This window comes from Triticum urartu, chromosome 7 (genome assembly GCF_003073215.2).
Source record: "Triticum urartu cultivar G1812 chromosome 7, Tu2.1, whole genome shotgun sequence".
Taxonomy (NCBI): Eukaryota; Viridiplantae; Streptophyta; class Magnoliopsida; order Poales; family Poaceae; genus Triticum; species Triticum urartu.
This window is the reverse complement of record NC_053028.1, coordinates 288,260,633-288,274,391: the sequence shown is the minus strand read 5'-3', so window position 1 is coordinate 288,274,391 and position 13,759 is coordinate 288,260,633. Positions and strand designations below refer to the sequence as shown.

The 13,759-nt window shown below is 50.9% G+C and overlaps 1 protein-coding gene across 1 annotated transcript; it reads left to right on the top strand.

Annotated features, from left to right (window-relative positions):
* The first annotated feature begins 9,670 nt into the window (after positions 1-9,670).
* Positions 9,671-12,038, top strand: LOC125521493 (calcium-dependent protein kinase 21-like). Its single transcript, XM_048686545.1, is given in 4 exon segments — positions 9,671-9,941; positions 9,944-10,575; positions 10,696-11,116; positions 11,202-12,038. Coding segments are annotated over 4 exon segments (1,746 nt in total). The 5' UTR covers positions 9,671-9,889; the 3' UTR covers positions 11,843-12,038.
* The last annotated feature ends 1,721 nt before the right edge of the window (positions 12,039-13,759 follow it).

The following is a 13,759-nucleotide window of genomic DNA, read 5'->3' as shown; positions in this document are numbered from 1 at the left end:
TTTGACATCCTATCTGCAAGATTTCATAAATAATGTAGTAATCGCTAATATAATTCCAACAGACTCTTAGCATCGCTACGAGTGAGAAAGTCTCACCGTAGTCAACTCCTTGAACTTGTCGGGAAACTTCTTAACGACAAGTCGAGCTTTCTTAATGGTGACATTTACCATCATTGTCCGTCTTCCTTTTAAAATCCATATGTACCTAACAGCCTTACGACCATCAAGTAGTTCTTCCAAAGTCTACACTTTGTTTTCATACATGGATCCTATCTCGGATTTTATGGCCTCGAGCCATTTATCGGAATCCGGGCCCACCATCGCTTCTCCATAGCTCGTAGGTTCATTGTTGTCTAGCAACATGACTTCCAAGACAGGATCACGTACCACTCTGAAGTAGTATGCATCCTTGTCATCCCACGAGGTTTGGTAGTGACTTGATCTGAAGTTTCATGATCACTATCATAAGCTTCCACTTCAATTGGTGTAGGTGCCACAGGAACAACTTCCTGTGCCTGCCACACACTAGTTGAAGAGACGGTTCAAACCTCATCAAGGTCTCCACCATCCTTCCCACTCAATTCCTTCGAGAGAAAACTTTTTCTCGAGAAGGACCGATTCTAGAAACAACCTCCCATTGCTTTCGGATCTGAGACAGGGTTATACCCAACTGTTTTGGGTCGTCTATGAAGATGCATTATCCGCTTTGGTCGAGCTTATCAGCCTGAACTTTTTCACATAAGCGTCGCAGCCCAAACTTTTAAGAAATGACAGCTTAGGTTTCTCTAAACCATAGTTCATACGGTGTCATCTCATCGGAATTACGTGGTGCCCTATTTAAAGTGAATGTGGTTGTCTTTAATGCCTAACCCATAAACTATCGTGGTAATTCGATAAGAGACATCATGGTATGCATCATATCCAATAGGGTGCAGTTATGATGTTCGGACACACCATCACACTATGGTGTTCCAGGCTGTATTAGTTGTGAAACAATTTCCACAATGTCTTAATTCTGTGCCAAACTCGTAATTCAGATATTCATCTCTATGATCATATCATAGATCTTTTATCCTCTTGTCACGACGATCTTTAAACTTCACCCTGAAATTACTTGAACCTTTCAATAATTCAGACTCGTGATTCATCAAGTAAATATACTCAACATCTACTCAAATCATCTGTGAAGTAAGAACATAACGATATCCACTACATGCCTCAGCACTCATTGGACTGCACACATCAAAATGTATTACTTCCAACAAGTTGCTTTCTTGTTCCATCTTACTGAAAACGAGGCCTTTCAGTCATCTTGCCCATGTGGTATGATTTGCATGTCTCAAGTGATTCAAAATCAAGCGAGTCCAAACGATCCATCTGCATGGAGTTTCTTCATGCATATCTACCAATAGACATGGTTCGCATGTCTCAATCTTTTCAAAAACGAGTGAGTCCAAAGATCCATCAACATGGAGCTTCTTCATGCGTTTTATACCGATATGACTTACGTGGCAGTGCCACAAGTAGGTGGTACTATCATTACTATCTTTTGGCATGAACATGTGTATCACTACGATCGAGATTCAATAAACCATTCATTTTAGGTGTAAGACCATTGAAGGTATTATTCAAATAAACAGAGTAACCATTATCTCCTTAAATGAATAACCGTATTGCGATAGACATAATCCAATCATGTCTATGCTCAACGCAAACACCAATCTCGATGGTAGAGGGAGCGTACGATATTTGATCAACCTTGGAAATACTTCCAACACATATCGTCATCTCACCTTTAGCTAGTCTCCGTTTATTCCGTAGCTTTTGTTTCGAGTTACTAACACTTTAACCGAACCGGTATCTAATACCCTGGTGCTACTAGGAGTACTAGTAAAGTACACATTAACATAATGTATATCCAATATACTTCTATCGACAGCCTTCTCATCTACCAAGTATCTAGGGTAATTCTGCTCCAGTGGCTGTTCCCCTTATTACAGAAGCACTTAGTCTCGGGTTTGGGTTCAACCTTGGGTTTCTTCACTAGAGCAGCAGCTGAATTTGCCGTTTCATGAAGTATCCCTTTTGCCCTTGCCCTTCTTGAAACTAGTGGTTTCACCAACCATCAACAATTGATGCTCCTTCTTGATTTCTACTTTTGTGGTGTCAAACATCGCGAATATCTCAAGATCATCATATATGTCCCTGATATATTATAGTTCATCACGAAGCTCTAGCAGCTTGGTGGTAATGACTTTGGAGAAACATCACTATCTCATCTGGAAGATCAACTCCCACTCGATTCAAATGATTGTTGTACTCAGACAATCTGAGCACAAGCTCAACAATTGAGCTTTTCTCCCTTAGTTTGCAGGCTAAGAAAATCGTCGGAGGTCTTATACCTCTTGACGTGGGCACGAGCCTGAAATCCCAATTTCAGCCCTCGAAACATCTCATATGTTTCGCGACGTTTCAAAAACGTCTTCGGTGCCTCAACTCTAAACCGTTTAACTGAACTATCACGTAGTTATCAAAATGTGTATGTCAGATGTTCGCAACATCCACAGACGACGTTCGAGGTTCAGCACACTGAGCGGTGCATTAAGACATAAGCCTTCTATGAAGCAATGAGGACAATCCTCAGTTTACGGACCTAGTCCGCATAATTGCTACTATCAACTTTCAACTAAATTTTCTCTAGGAACATATCTAAACAGTAGAACTAAAGCGCGAGCACGACATAATTTGCGAAGACCTTTTGACTATGTTCAGGATAATTAAGTTCATCTTATGAACTCCCACTCAGATAGACATCCCTCTAGTCATCTAAGTGATTACATGATCCGAGTCAACTAGGCCGTGTCCGATCATCACGTGAGACGGACTAGTCAACCATCGGTGAACATCTTCATGTTGATCGTATCCCATACGACTCATGCTCGACCTTTCGGTCTCTTGTGTTCCGAGGCCATGTCTGTACATGCTAGGCTCGTCAAGTCAACCTAAGTGTTTGGTGTGTAAATCTGTCTTACACCCGTTGTATGTGAACGTAGAATCTATCACACCCGATCATCACGTGGTGCTTCGAAACAACGAACTTCGCAACGGTGCACAGTTAGGGGGAACACTTTCTTGAAATTTATGAGGGATCATCTTATTTACTACCGTCGTTCTAAGCAAATAAGATGTATAAACATGATAAACATCACATGCAATCAAATAGTGACATGATATGGCCAATATCATATTGCTCCTTTTGATCTCCATCTTCGGGGCTCCATGATCATCATCGTCACCGGCATGACACCATGATCTCCATCATCATGATCTCCATCATCGTGTCTTCATGAAGTTGTCTCGCCAACTATTACTTCTACTACTACAGCTAATGGTTAGCAATAAAGTAAAGTAATTACATGACGTTTATGTTGACACGCAGGTCATAAATAAATTAAGACAACTCCTATGGCTCCTGCCGGTTGTCATACTCATCGACATGCAAGTCGTGATTCCTATTACAAGAACATGATCAATCTCATACATCACATATCATCATCACATTCTTCTTGGCATATCACATCACATAGCATACCCTGCAAAAACAAGTTAGACGTCCTCTAATTGTTGTTTGCATGTTTTACGTGGCTGCTATGGGTTTCTAGCAAGAACGTTTCTTACCTACGCAAAAACCACAACGTGATATGCCAATTGCTATTTACCCTTCATAAGGACCCTTTTCATCGAATCCGATCCGACTAAAGTGGGAGAGACAGACACCCGCTAGCCACCTTATGCAACTAGTGCATGTCAGTCGGTGGAACCAGTCTCACGTAAGAGTACGTGTAAGGTCGGTCCGGGCCGCTTCATCCCACAATGCCGCCGAATCAAGATTGGACTAGTAACGGTAAGCATATTGAACAAAATCAACGCCCACAACTACTTTGTGTTCTACTCGTGCATAGAATCTACGCAATAGACCTAGCTCATGATGCCACTGTTGGGGAACGTAGCAGAAATTCAAAATTTTCCTACGTGTCACCAAGATCTATCTATGGAGAAACCAGCAACGAGGGGAAGGAGAGTGCATCTACATACCCTTGTAGATCGCTATGCGGAAGCGTTCAAGAGAACGGGTTGAAGGAGTCGTACTCGTCGTGATCCAAATCACCGGAGATCCTAGTGCCGAACGGACGGCACCTCCGCGTTCAACACACGTACAGCCCGACGACGTCTCCCATGCCTTGATCCAGCAAGGAGAGAGGGAGAGGTTGAGGAAGACTCCATCCAGCAGCAGCACAACGGCGTGGTGGTGATGGAGGAGCATGGCAATCCTGCAGGGCTTCGCCAAGCACTACAGAAGAGGAGGGAGAGAGAGATGCAGGGCTGCACCAACGAGAGATCGAATCGCCTGTCTTCTGGGCAGCCCAATGCCTCAATATATATAGGGAAGGGGAGGGGCTGCGCCCCCCTCTAGGGTTCCCACCCCTAGGGGGGGGCAGCCCTAGATGGGGAGCAAGGGGGCGGCCAAGAGGGGATGGGAGAGGGAGGCGCATCAATATGGGCCCTAAGGCCCATATCCCATTAGGGTTTGCCCCCTCTCCATCTCTTAGGCGCATGGGCCTTAGTGGGGCTGGTGCCCTTGGCCCATGTAGGCCAAGGAACACTCCCTACAGCCCATGTGGCCCCCCGGGGTTGGTGGCCCCACTTGGTGGACCCCCGGGACCCTCCCGGTGGTCCCGGTACGTTACCGATAAACCCCGAAACTCTTCCGGTGACCAAAACAGGACTTCCCATATATAAATCTTTACCTCCGGACCATTCTGGAACTCCTCGTGACGTCCGGGATCTCATCCGGGACTCCGAACAACATTCGGTAACCACGTATATCATTCCTTAACCCTAGCGTCATCGAACCTTAAGTGTGTAGACCCTACGGGTTCGGGAACCATGCAGACATGACCGAGACGTTCTCCGGTCAATAACCAACAGCGGGATCTGGATACCCATGTTGGTTCCCACATGTTCCACGATGATCTCATCGGATGAACCACGATGTCGAGGATTCGATCAATCCCGTATACAATTCCCTTTGTCTAGCGGTATTGTACTTGCCCGAGATTCGATCGTCGGTATCCCGATACCTTGTTCAATCTCGTTACCGGCAAGTCTCTTTTACTCGTTCCGTAACACATCATCCCGTGATCAACTCCTTGATCACATTGTGCACATTATGATGATGTCCTACCGAGTGGGCCCAGAGATACCTCTCCGTCTTACACGGAGTGACAAATCCCAGTCTCGATTCGTGCCAACCCAACAGACACTTTCGGAGATACCTGTAGTGTACCTTTATAGCCACCCAGTTACGTTGTGACGTTTGGCACACCCAACTCCTACGGTATCCGGGAGTTGCACAATCTCATGGTCTAAGGAAATGATACTTGACATTAGAAAAGCTTTAGCATACGAACTACACGATCTTTGTGCTAGGCTTAGGATTGGGTCTTGTCCATCACATCATTCTCCTAATGATGTGATCCCGTTATCAACGACATCCAATGTCCATGGTCAGGAAACCGTAACCATCTATTGATCAACGAGCTAGTCAACTAGAGGCTTACTAGGGACATGGTGTTGTCTATGTATCCACACATGTATCTGAGTTTCCTATCATTACAATTCTAGCATGGATAATAAACGATTATCATGAACAAGGAAATATAATAATAATCAATTTATTATTGCCTCTAGGGCATATTTCCAACAATCTTGAAAGTGTGCCCATGCTTTCTAACAGCTAGTTCCTATTGGGGCACATATTCAGGGGGAGTTCCGTCTAGATTTCATTGACTTATCTCTTGCAAATCGTGTTGTTGTCATCATCCACCAAAAAGGGGGAGATTGAAAGGGCATTTCCCTACTTTATGTTTTGGATGATGATGACAACCCTTTGTTGGTCTAATCGTGTGCTATATGTTTCAGGTTCTTGATGCTTAGGCTTACATCGGATTGCTATTGCCTCTCGTAAGAAAAGATCGAAGACGTGTCCTCTACGCTTTTATTTTCTTTGGTCGTAGAGTACCCATACTATCAACAGGGAATCCTCATTAGGAAGCTCTGGGGGAATCTTTTCACGTACACTTTCCTCACCCCTCATTTGTCTTCCTCAGTTGTGAGAGAGAGTGTTCCCCCTATCTTTCCTTCTGTTTTCTGCTCTTCCCAGCGGTTGTACCGCCCCCTGGAGCGGTTGTACCGCTGGACCTTGTCGCTCTCCAGCTTTTATCGAGCGGTTGTACCGCTGCCTCCGGGCGGTGGTACCACCACCTTGCTCAACAAAGGCTAGGGCGGTGGTTCCAGCCATGCACTGCTCAAGTACCGCTCAAGGTTCTGTTTTGATGCGGTTCTCGGGCGGTGGTGGCCCGGTTGATCCGCAATCCTCGTTGACGGTACACGGTGGTTGAGCGGTTCTTCCGCTCAGACTTCGCCTCCAAGAGCTCAAGGCCATGCGGTTGTTCCGGTCTTGCACGCAAGTATCGGTCTCGTCTCTGTTCTGAGGTGGTAGTTGTGCGGTGGCTGGGCGTTGGTCCGGTCATTTTTTTACCGGTTACTACCGCCCAGTGGCCGGTTATACCGCCTGGGTAGGGTTCTGCAGCCACACCGTGGTCCGGTTGTACGGGACAAGGGTGTTCCGCTGCGGGCTGACGCAGCACGGCTGGATTTTTAGGGTTGCTATATAGAGTCTTTCTCCCACCTACCACTCTCACCTTTGACCTCCTTAATCCACCATTAATGCACTTCAGCTCTCTTGCCCGATCTCTCTCCATAGCCACTCAACTTGTTTGATTTGCTAGGGATTGAAGGAGGAGACTAAATCTACATCTCACCAAAGGATAATTGCTTCCGCATAATTTCTTGTGTGGATTTTGTTACTCTTGGGTGTTGAGCACCCTAGATGGTTGAGGTCACCTCGGAGCCATATCCATTGTGGTGAAGCTCGTGGTTTCGTTGGGAGCCTCCAATTAGTTGTGGAGAGAGCACCACCTTGTTTGTAAAGTTCGGGTCGCCGCCTTCAAGGGCACCAATAGTGGAATCACGACATCTCGCATTGTGTGAGGGCGTGAGGAGATACGGTGGCCCTAGTGGCTTCTTGGGGAGCATTGTGCATCCACACGCTCCCAACGGAGACGTACTTCCCTTTCAACGGGAAGGATTCAGAACACATCCTCGTCTTCACCGTCTCCTCTTGTTATTCATCGTGCCTTTACTTGTGCAAGCTTATTTGTGTTATATCTCTGCTTGCTTGTGTTCCTATCTTGCTGCATCATATAGGTTGCTCACTAGTTGCATATCTAGGCAACCTACTTTGATGCAAAGTTTAAATTGTTAAGAAAGCTAAAATTGTTAGTTGCCTATTCACCCCCCTCTAGTCAACTATATCGATCCTTTCAAAGGACTTAGCTATTGGGAATGTGAAACCCGTGGAAATAAAAAAAAGTGCTCCTTCTACTGAAGTGGGGCCCGCTACTTCAAGGCAATGAATCGGATTCCACAAGTGGCATTCGACAATAAGAATAAGTTCAACAAGATCGTCATCAACCTCCTTCGCCTTCATCTCAAGCACAAGATGATCAAGAAGAAGAGGAAGAGGAAGCTCAACCCCCCAAGAGACTATCACGAGTTCGAGCTGGAGTGAACAAAAATCATCTCGTTGATCAAATCATAACTGACATAAATCAAGGGCGAATCACTCGATCCAAATCAAGGGAGACTATCACGATCGGCTAACTTCAAGTGCATAGCACCATGGACCTGCAACCTTCTTCACTCCCTTGCTATCGGCTGCCTGGACGCATTGCAGATCCTCATCAAGTTCACCGTGCTTGATCTGATTATCTCAACACCAGAACAAAGTTTTACCACATCTTCGCCCTGCTGGAGACGTGACCAATACAATAAGAAGGATCACATGGAGAAAACGATCTCAAAAGGAGTTTTCATTAGTTTTTTCCTCAAAAGTGGCTCGATTTTGAGCTAACCAAGTGTCCCAAGATATAGTCGCTAAGCCAATAGTATAAAACTTTTCCCCACAAGGGAGAAAAGTGTAGCACCATGCAAAATACTGCCAATAATTGTTCGGACACAAGTCAGTCCCAAGCACCACTCTGATGGATTGGCAGACCACCCGAGCCAGTGGACATGTGAAGAAAAGATGTTGAGACGACTCTGGTTCTCTACAGAAGGAACGACTAGGATTATCAGACCAATTTCCTTATTGCATCACTTGCCGAGTAAGCACAACGTCTTAAATACAACTACCATAGAAATATTTGAATTTTGAGAGGTAGTTTAGCCTTCCAAATCCATTTGAAATTGCATCCACTAGGAGGTTTCTCTAACCACTTATACATGGATTTGGTTGTGTAACAAGCTGTCTTGTTTAACCCTCAGTTTACACTGTCTTTCTCATCAAATAATTGAATGTTAGAAATACATTTACATAAAGTTTACCACCGCCCCAACATATCTGTGTTGAGTCTTCTCCGAAACAAGATACATGTGTCAACAGTATAAAATTTACTAACACTACAATCTTATTCAACATAGATATCAGAAAAGTTGAGGAAATTGGACACAAAATAGGGTTAGCCCATCGATGGAGTACTTCCAACTCTAGCTAAGTCCCAGATTTAACTTTAATTTTTGTACAAATCATGTACTCCCTCCGAGTTCCTAAATATTTGTCTTTTTAGAGATTCAAATGGACTACCACATACGGATGTATATAGACATATTTTAGAGTGTGGATTTACTTATTTTGCTCCGTATGTAGTCATTTGTCAACATCTTTAGAAAGACAAATATTTAAGAACGGAGGGAGTATAATAAATCTTTGATTTTCAGAAGAGCTCAACAGGGGAGTCTGAAAATCTGGAACTCACTGTGGCCACAGTCTTGTTAGCTAGGTATCTGCCCTTCACAATGTCTTGTGCCACATCATTTTGAGTCTTTTCCACCACCATTTGACCATAAAACTTATATTTTGTTTCTAAGGTCGTTTACTCCCAAACTCCCTTTTTCTTTAGACCTACAAATCCTATTCCATTTGACAAGGTGCCATCTTCTCGCCGTGCGTACTTGTCTTTCAGTGCCGTGTACTCCCTCTGTTCCTAAATGTAACTCTTTTTAGAGATTTCACTACAAATATATACGGATGTATATAGATATATTTTAGAGTGTAGATTTATTTATTTTGCTTCGTATGTAGTTTATAGTAATTTTTTTAAAAAGACTTATATTTCAGATCGGAGGGAGTAAAATGAACGGTGGAACAAGCAATCTTTGCACGGCCAGCCGGCTTCCCCAACGGCACAGCATCCGACCGTCCAGACCGTCTCCCGCGTTGCTTCACAGCACAAACCCGATGGAATCTTGTTGCCCAAGGACAAAGGAAACGTGACAGGTATCAGTGCGCACGAACATTCTACAGCCGTCGGTTCTCTCGGGTATATGGCGCAGCTGCCACGTGCAGCGTCTAGCAGCCGTAGATGGCGCGGCACGCAGCCCTACGCGGCCACGATCGTGGCGCGTATTAACTCTCCCTTTCCCCCCGGGTGACACCGCGTTCCGCACTCCAACCTGTACACACCCGTCCCGTCCCGCGGGCAGCATAAGTAGGGCGCGCGTGGGCCGCCGCGGCCACGACAGAGGCGGCCATGCAGGATCTCGCGGCGAGCCGCAGCGCGGGACAGGCTGACCCCCCGTCGACGCGCCAACAAACGCGGCACGCCCACGCGCGGCCCCGACGCGAGGAAGGCAGGGAGAGGGGAAGAGAGGGGGCAGTGCAGGGCAGGAGCGCCTTCGCGGCGGGCTCGGCGAGGGAGGTGGCTCGATGGGGGGCTGCTACTCCGCCTACGCCTGCTCGCGGAAGCTGCGCGGCCGCCTCGCAACCTCTCCTTCGTCCTCCCAGTCACCGAACGCGACGCCGCCGCCGCCTCCGGGGCCAGCACCAGCAGCGCCCGCACGGGCTCGGACCGCTCCTCCAAGAAGAGCGACCACGGCAGCTCCAGGCGCAACAATGGCGACGGCCCCGCCGGCGGCACCGAGGAGGAGGAGCTCGTGGCCAAGATGACGTCCGCGGAGTTCGGGCGGCGCTACGTGCTGGGGAAGGAGCTCGGCCGCGGGGAGTTCGGGGTGACGCGCCGCTGCAAGGACGCCGCCACGGGCGAGGCGCTCGCGTGCAAGACCATCCGGAGGCACCGCCGCCGGGGCGGCCGCGGGGCGAACCGCAAGGCCGCGGGTGGCGGGGGCGCGAGGCCGCCGCGAGAGCCGCCGCCGCCCGCGGCGGCGCACGCGGCCGACGTGCGGCGGGAGGTGGCCATCATGCGGCGCATGTCAGCCCGCGGTGGCTCGGCCGTTGTGCGGCTGCGAGAGGCCCGCGAGGACAGGAAGGCTCCGTGCACCTCGTCATGGAGCTCTTGCGAGGGCGGCGAGCTCTTCGACCGCATCGTCGCCCGCGGCCACTACTCCGAGCGAGCCGCTGCCAAGATCTTCCGCACCATCGTCAACGTCATCCAGGTACGCAACCCGCATGCAAGATTCGTTCAAGAACACCTCAACACGCTTCTCGATCAACGTTCTTGCGCACCAATCTCGCAACGAAGGCGACGAACTAACTAAGTTTCCATTCGAACGCAGTTGTGCCATTCGAACGGGGTGATCCACCGTGATCTCAAGCCGGAGAACTTCCTGTTCGCCAACAAATCCGAGGACGCCCCCCTCAAGGTGATCGACTTCGGCCTCTCGGTGTTCTTCAACCCCGGCGATCGCTTCACGGAGGTGGTGGGGAGCGCCTACTACATGGCCCCCGAGGTCCTCAAGCGCAACTACGGGCAGGAGGTGGACGTGTGGAGCGCCGGCGTCATCCTCTACATCCTCCTCTGCGGTGTGCCGCCCTTCTGGGGGGACAACGACGAGAAGATCGCGCAGGCCATCATCCGCGGCGGCCTCGACTTCAACCGGGAGCCCTGGCCCAGGGTGTCCGGCAACGCCAAGGACCTCATCAGGGGGATGCTCGACCCCGACCCCGCCGCCCGGCTCACGGCCGCGCAAGTTCTTGGTACCGCACCATTGCACTTCTACTGATTAGCACGTGGTGTGGATGGACGTAGAACTAACGCAGGCATTGTGTTTGTGATTGGCAGAGCACCCGTGGCTGAAGAACGCGGAGACGGCGCCGAACGTGTCGCTGGGCGAGGCGGTGCGGTCTCGGCTGCAGCAGTTCTCGGCGATGAACAAGTTCAAGAAGAAGGCGCTGGGCGTGGTGGCGCGGAACATGCCGGTGGAGGAGCTGGACAAGTACGTGCAGATGTTCCACCTCATGGACAAGGACAAGAACGGCAACCTGTCGCTGGAGGAGCTCGTGGAGGGCCTCCACATCAACGGCCAGCGCGTGCCGGAGTCGGAGATCAGGATGCTGCTCGAGGCCGCGGACACGGACGGCAACGGGACGCTGGACTGCGACGAGTTCGTCACGGTGTCGCTGCACCTCAAGAAGATGACCAACGAGAAGTACCTGGCGGCGGCGTTCCGCTACTTCGACAAGGACGGCAGCGGCTTCATCGAGATCGACGAGCTCCGGCAGGAGCTGGGACCCAACGAGCAGGCCATCCTCGAGATCATCCGCGACGTCGACACCGACCGGGACGGACGCATCAGCTACCAGGAGTTCGAGCTGATGATGAAGTCCGGGGCGGACTGGAGGAACGCGTCCCGCCAGTTCTCGCGAGCCAACTTCAGCACCCTCAGCCGGAAACTATGCAAAGAAGAAACTTCCTCCTCGTGATTCGTGAATTCAATTTGTTCGACCGCTAGATGTGATTCTTTTTGTGCATGTAAGCTGCAGAGTTAACGAGATCAACTTAGGCACGAACAAATGGACGTACCTGAGGTTGTGCAGTGACAAGAACTGGAAATGAATGAATGATATTTTCTCACACACACAAAAAAATGCTGCTTCATCACACGTCATCCGTAAGTGCAGTGTTTTCTCTTTTGGAAACACTACCGCCCACATGTGTGGCACTTCTCTAACTCGTTTGTTCACACACCTGGATCGCTGTCGATTCAATTTTGCACGAATCTTGACACTAGAAGGCAGATTTCATGTGCCATATAGGACAAGACCGATGATGTGTAGTTAGTTCGCCCTGTTGAATATAATGTTTATTAGGAAAGATAAGATAGACTAGAATTTGTTCTGACTTGTCTTGTACTCTAAGTAGATGATTTTACTTCTATATATATACCCACGATGCTAAAGCAATACATCAACAATTTTATCAAATCCCTCTCTCCCTTCTAACATGGTATCTATCGCAAGTCGATTCTAAACCCTAGCCACCGCCGCTACCGCACCCGTGCGCCGCCCCCGAGGCGGTCGGCCTCCATGACCGCCGCCGGGGGCCGTGCCGTTGACCGACTGTCCTAGAGAGTCTTTTCTCCGAGCCTTGCTCTGAGGTTTTCTCTCTCCCCGTCGGTTATCTTGACCGCGCGGTTTTTTTTTGGTTTTCTGATCTATTCTTGACCGGTTTGCGTCACCCACCGCCGCCATCGACCTCGAGCGCCTCTACTCCGACCCCGGCGCGACCAGCCGGCCTCTCCTCCGACCACGGGCCACGCGCCGAGGCGGCCCGTCAGGGCCAGCCGCCGTCCGCGCGTCGGTCTCGTCCGTCACCGCCCTGCTCCGACCGGGACACCTGCATCGCCCCGACCCGGCGGCCTTGCGCCATGCGACGGCCAATCATAGTCGTCGCTCGCGCGCCGGCCCGCCCATCGATCCACATCACCCGCCTCCGCCGCGTCTGCACGGCGGCCCGGCGGTCTACCTCGCCGGCCTCCTCTGCTGCGGGGACGGCTGCGTCGGCTGCCTCAACTCGGGCGCGCTGCTCCGTTGTCTCTCGGGCCGCTGCCCGGGTGCCGGTGTTGCTTTGGCAGCCTGGTGTTGGTGCTGACAAGCTCGTCCGCACGACGTCCCACGCCGTCCGTCGTCGCCATTCACTCCGCCGCCACCACCGCCTCCATCGAGCGGCGTCCCCGACCTCACGCGCGATCGGCTTGATCACCGCTCGCCGCCGCGATCCGCCTCATCTACGCCTCGCGACCGACCTGGCCCGTCGGTTACGCGCGCCTCCGCAGGTCCCGTGAAGATCGTCCCCGAGTTCAGCGTGCCTCTCCACCGATCGAGCATCGGGCTGCCGCTGCGTCGCCCCGTCGGGCCGCAGCGCCGCCGCTGCGTCCCGTCGGGCATCGCAGCGTCGCCGCTGCGTCGCCCCTTCGGGCCATAGTGTCGCGATACGCGGTCCCCCCGCCGCCCCGAGGCCGTCCCCGCGTTGCACCGACTCGCGAACCACCGTTGTGTCGCCCCTTCGGGCCGCAGCGTCGCGGCCCACGGTCCCCGCCGCCCAGAGGTCTTCCCGCCGTCGCCCCGACCCGCCTGCCGCCGCTGCGTCGCCCCTTCGGGCCGTAGCGCCGCGCCCGCGGTCCGCTCTGCCGTCACCGCGCGTCGACCCCTGTGGTATGCGTCGCGCCGCCTCCCTTGGCGCGGGAACGCCACCGTCTGCACCGGTCTTCGTCATGCTATCGGGTTCTTCGCCTACTTCGAGCACCGCTACCACGCTTCAACCTAGCCGCCGCCGCCGCTCCCGCTCTTCTTGGCCCCCCGCCGCCGCTACCTCCGTAGCCGCCGCCGCCCGTCCACCCC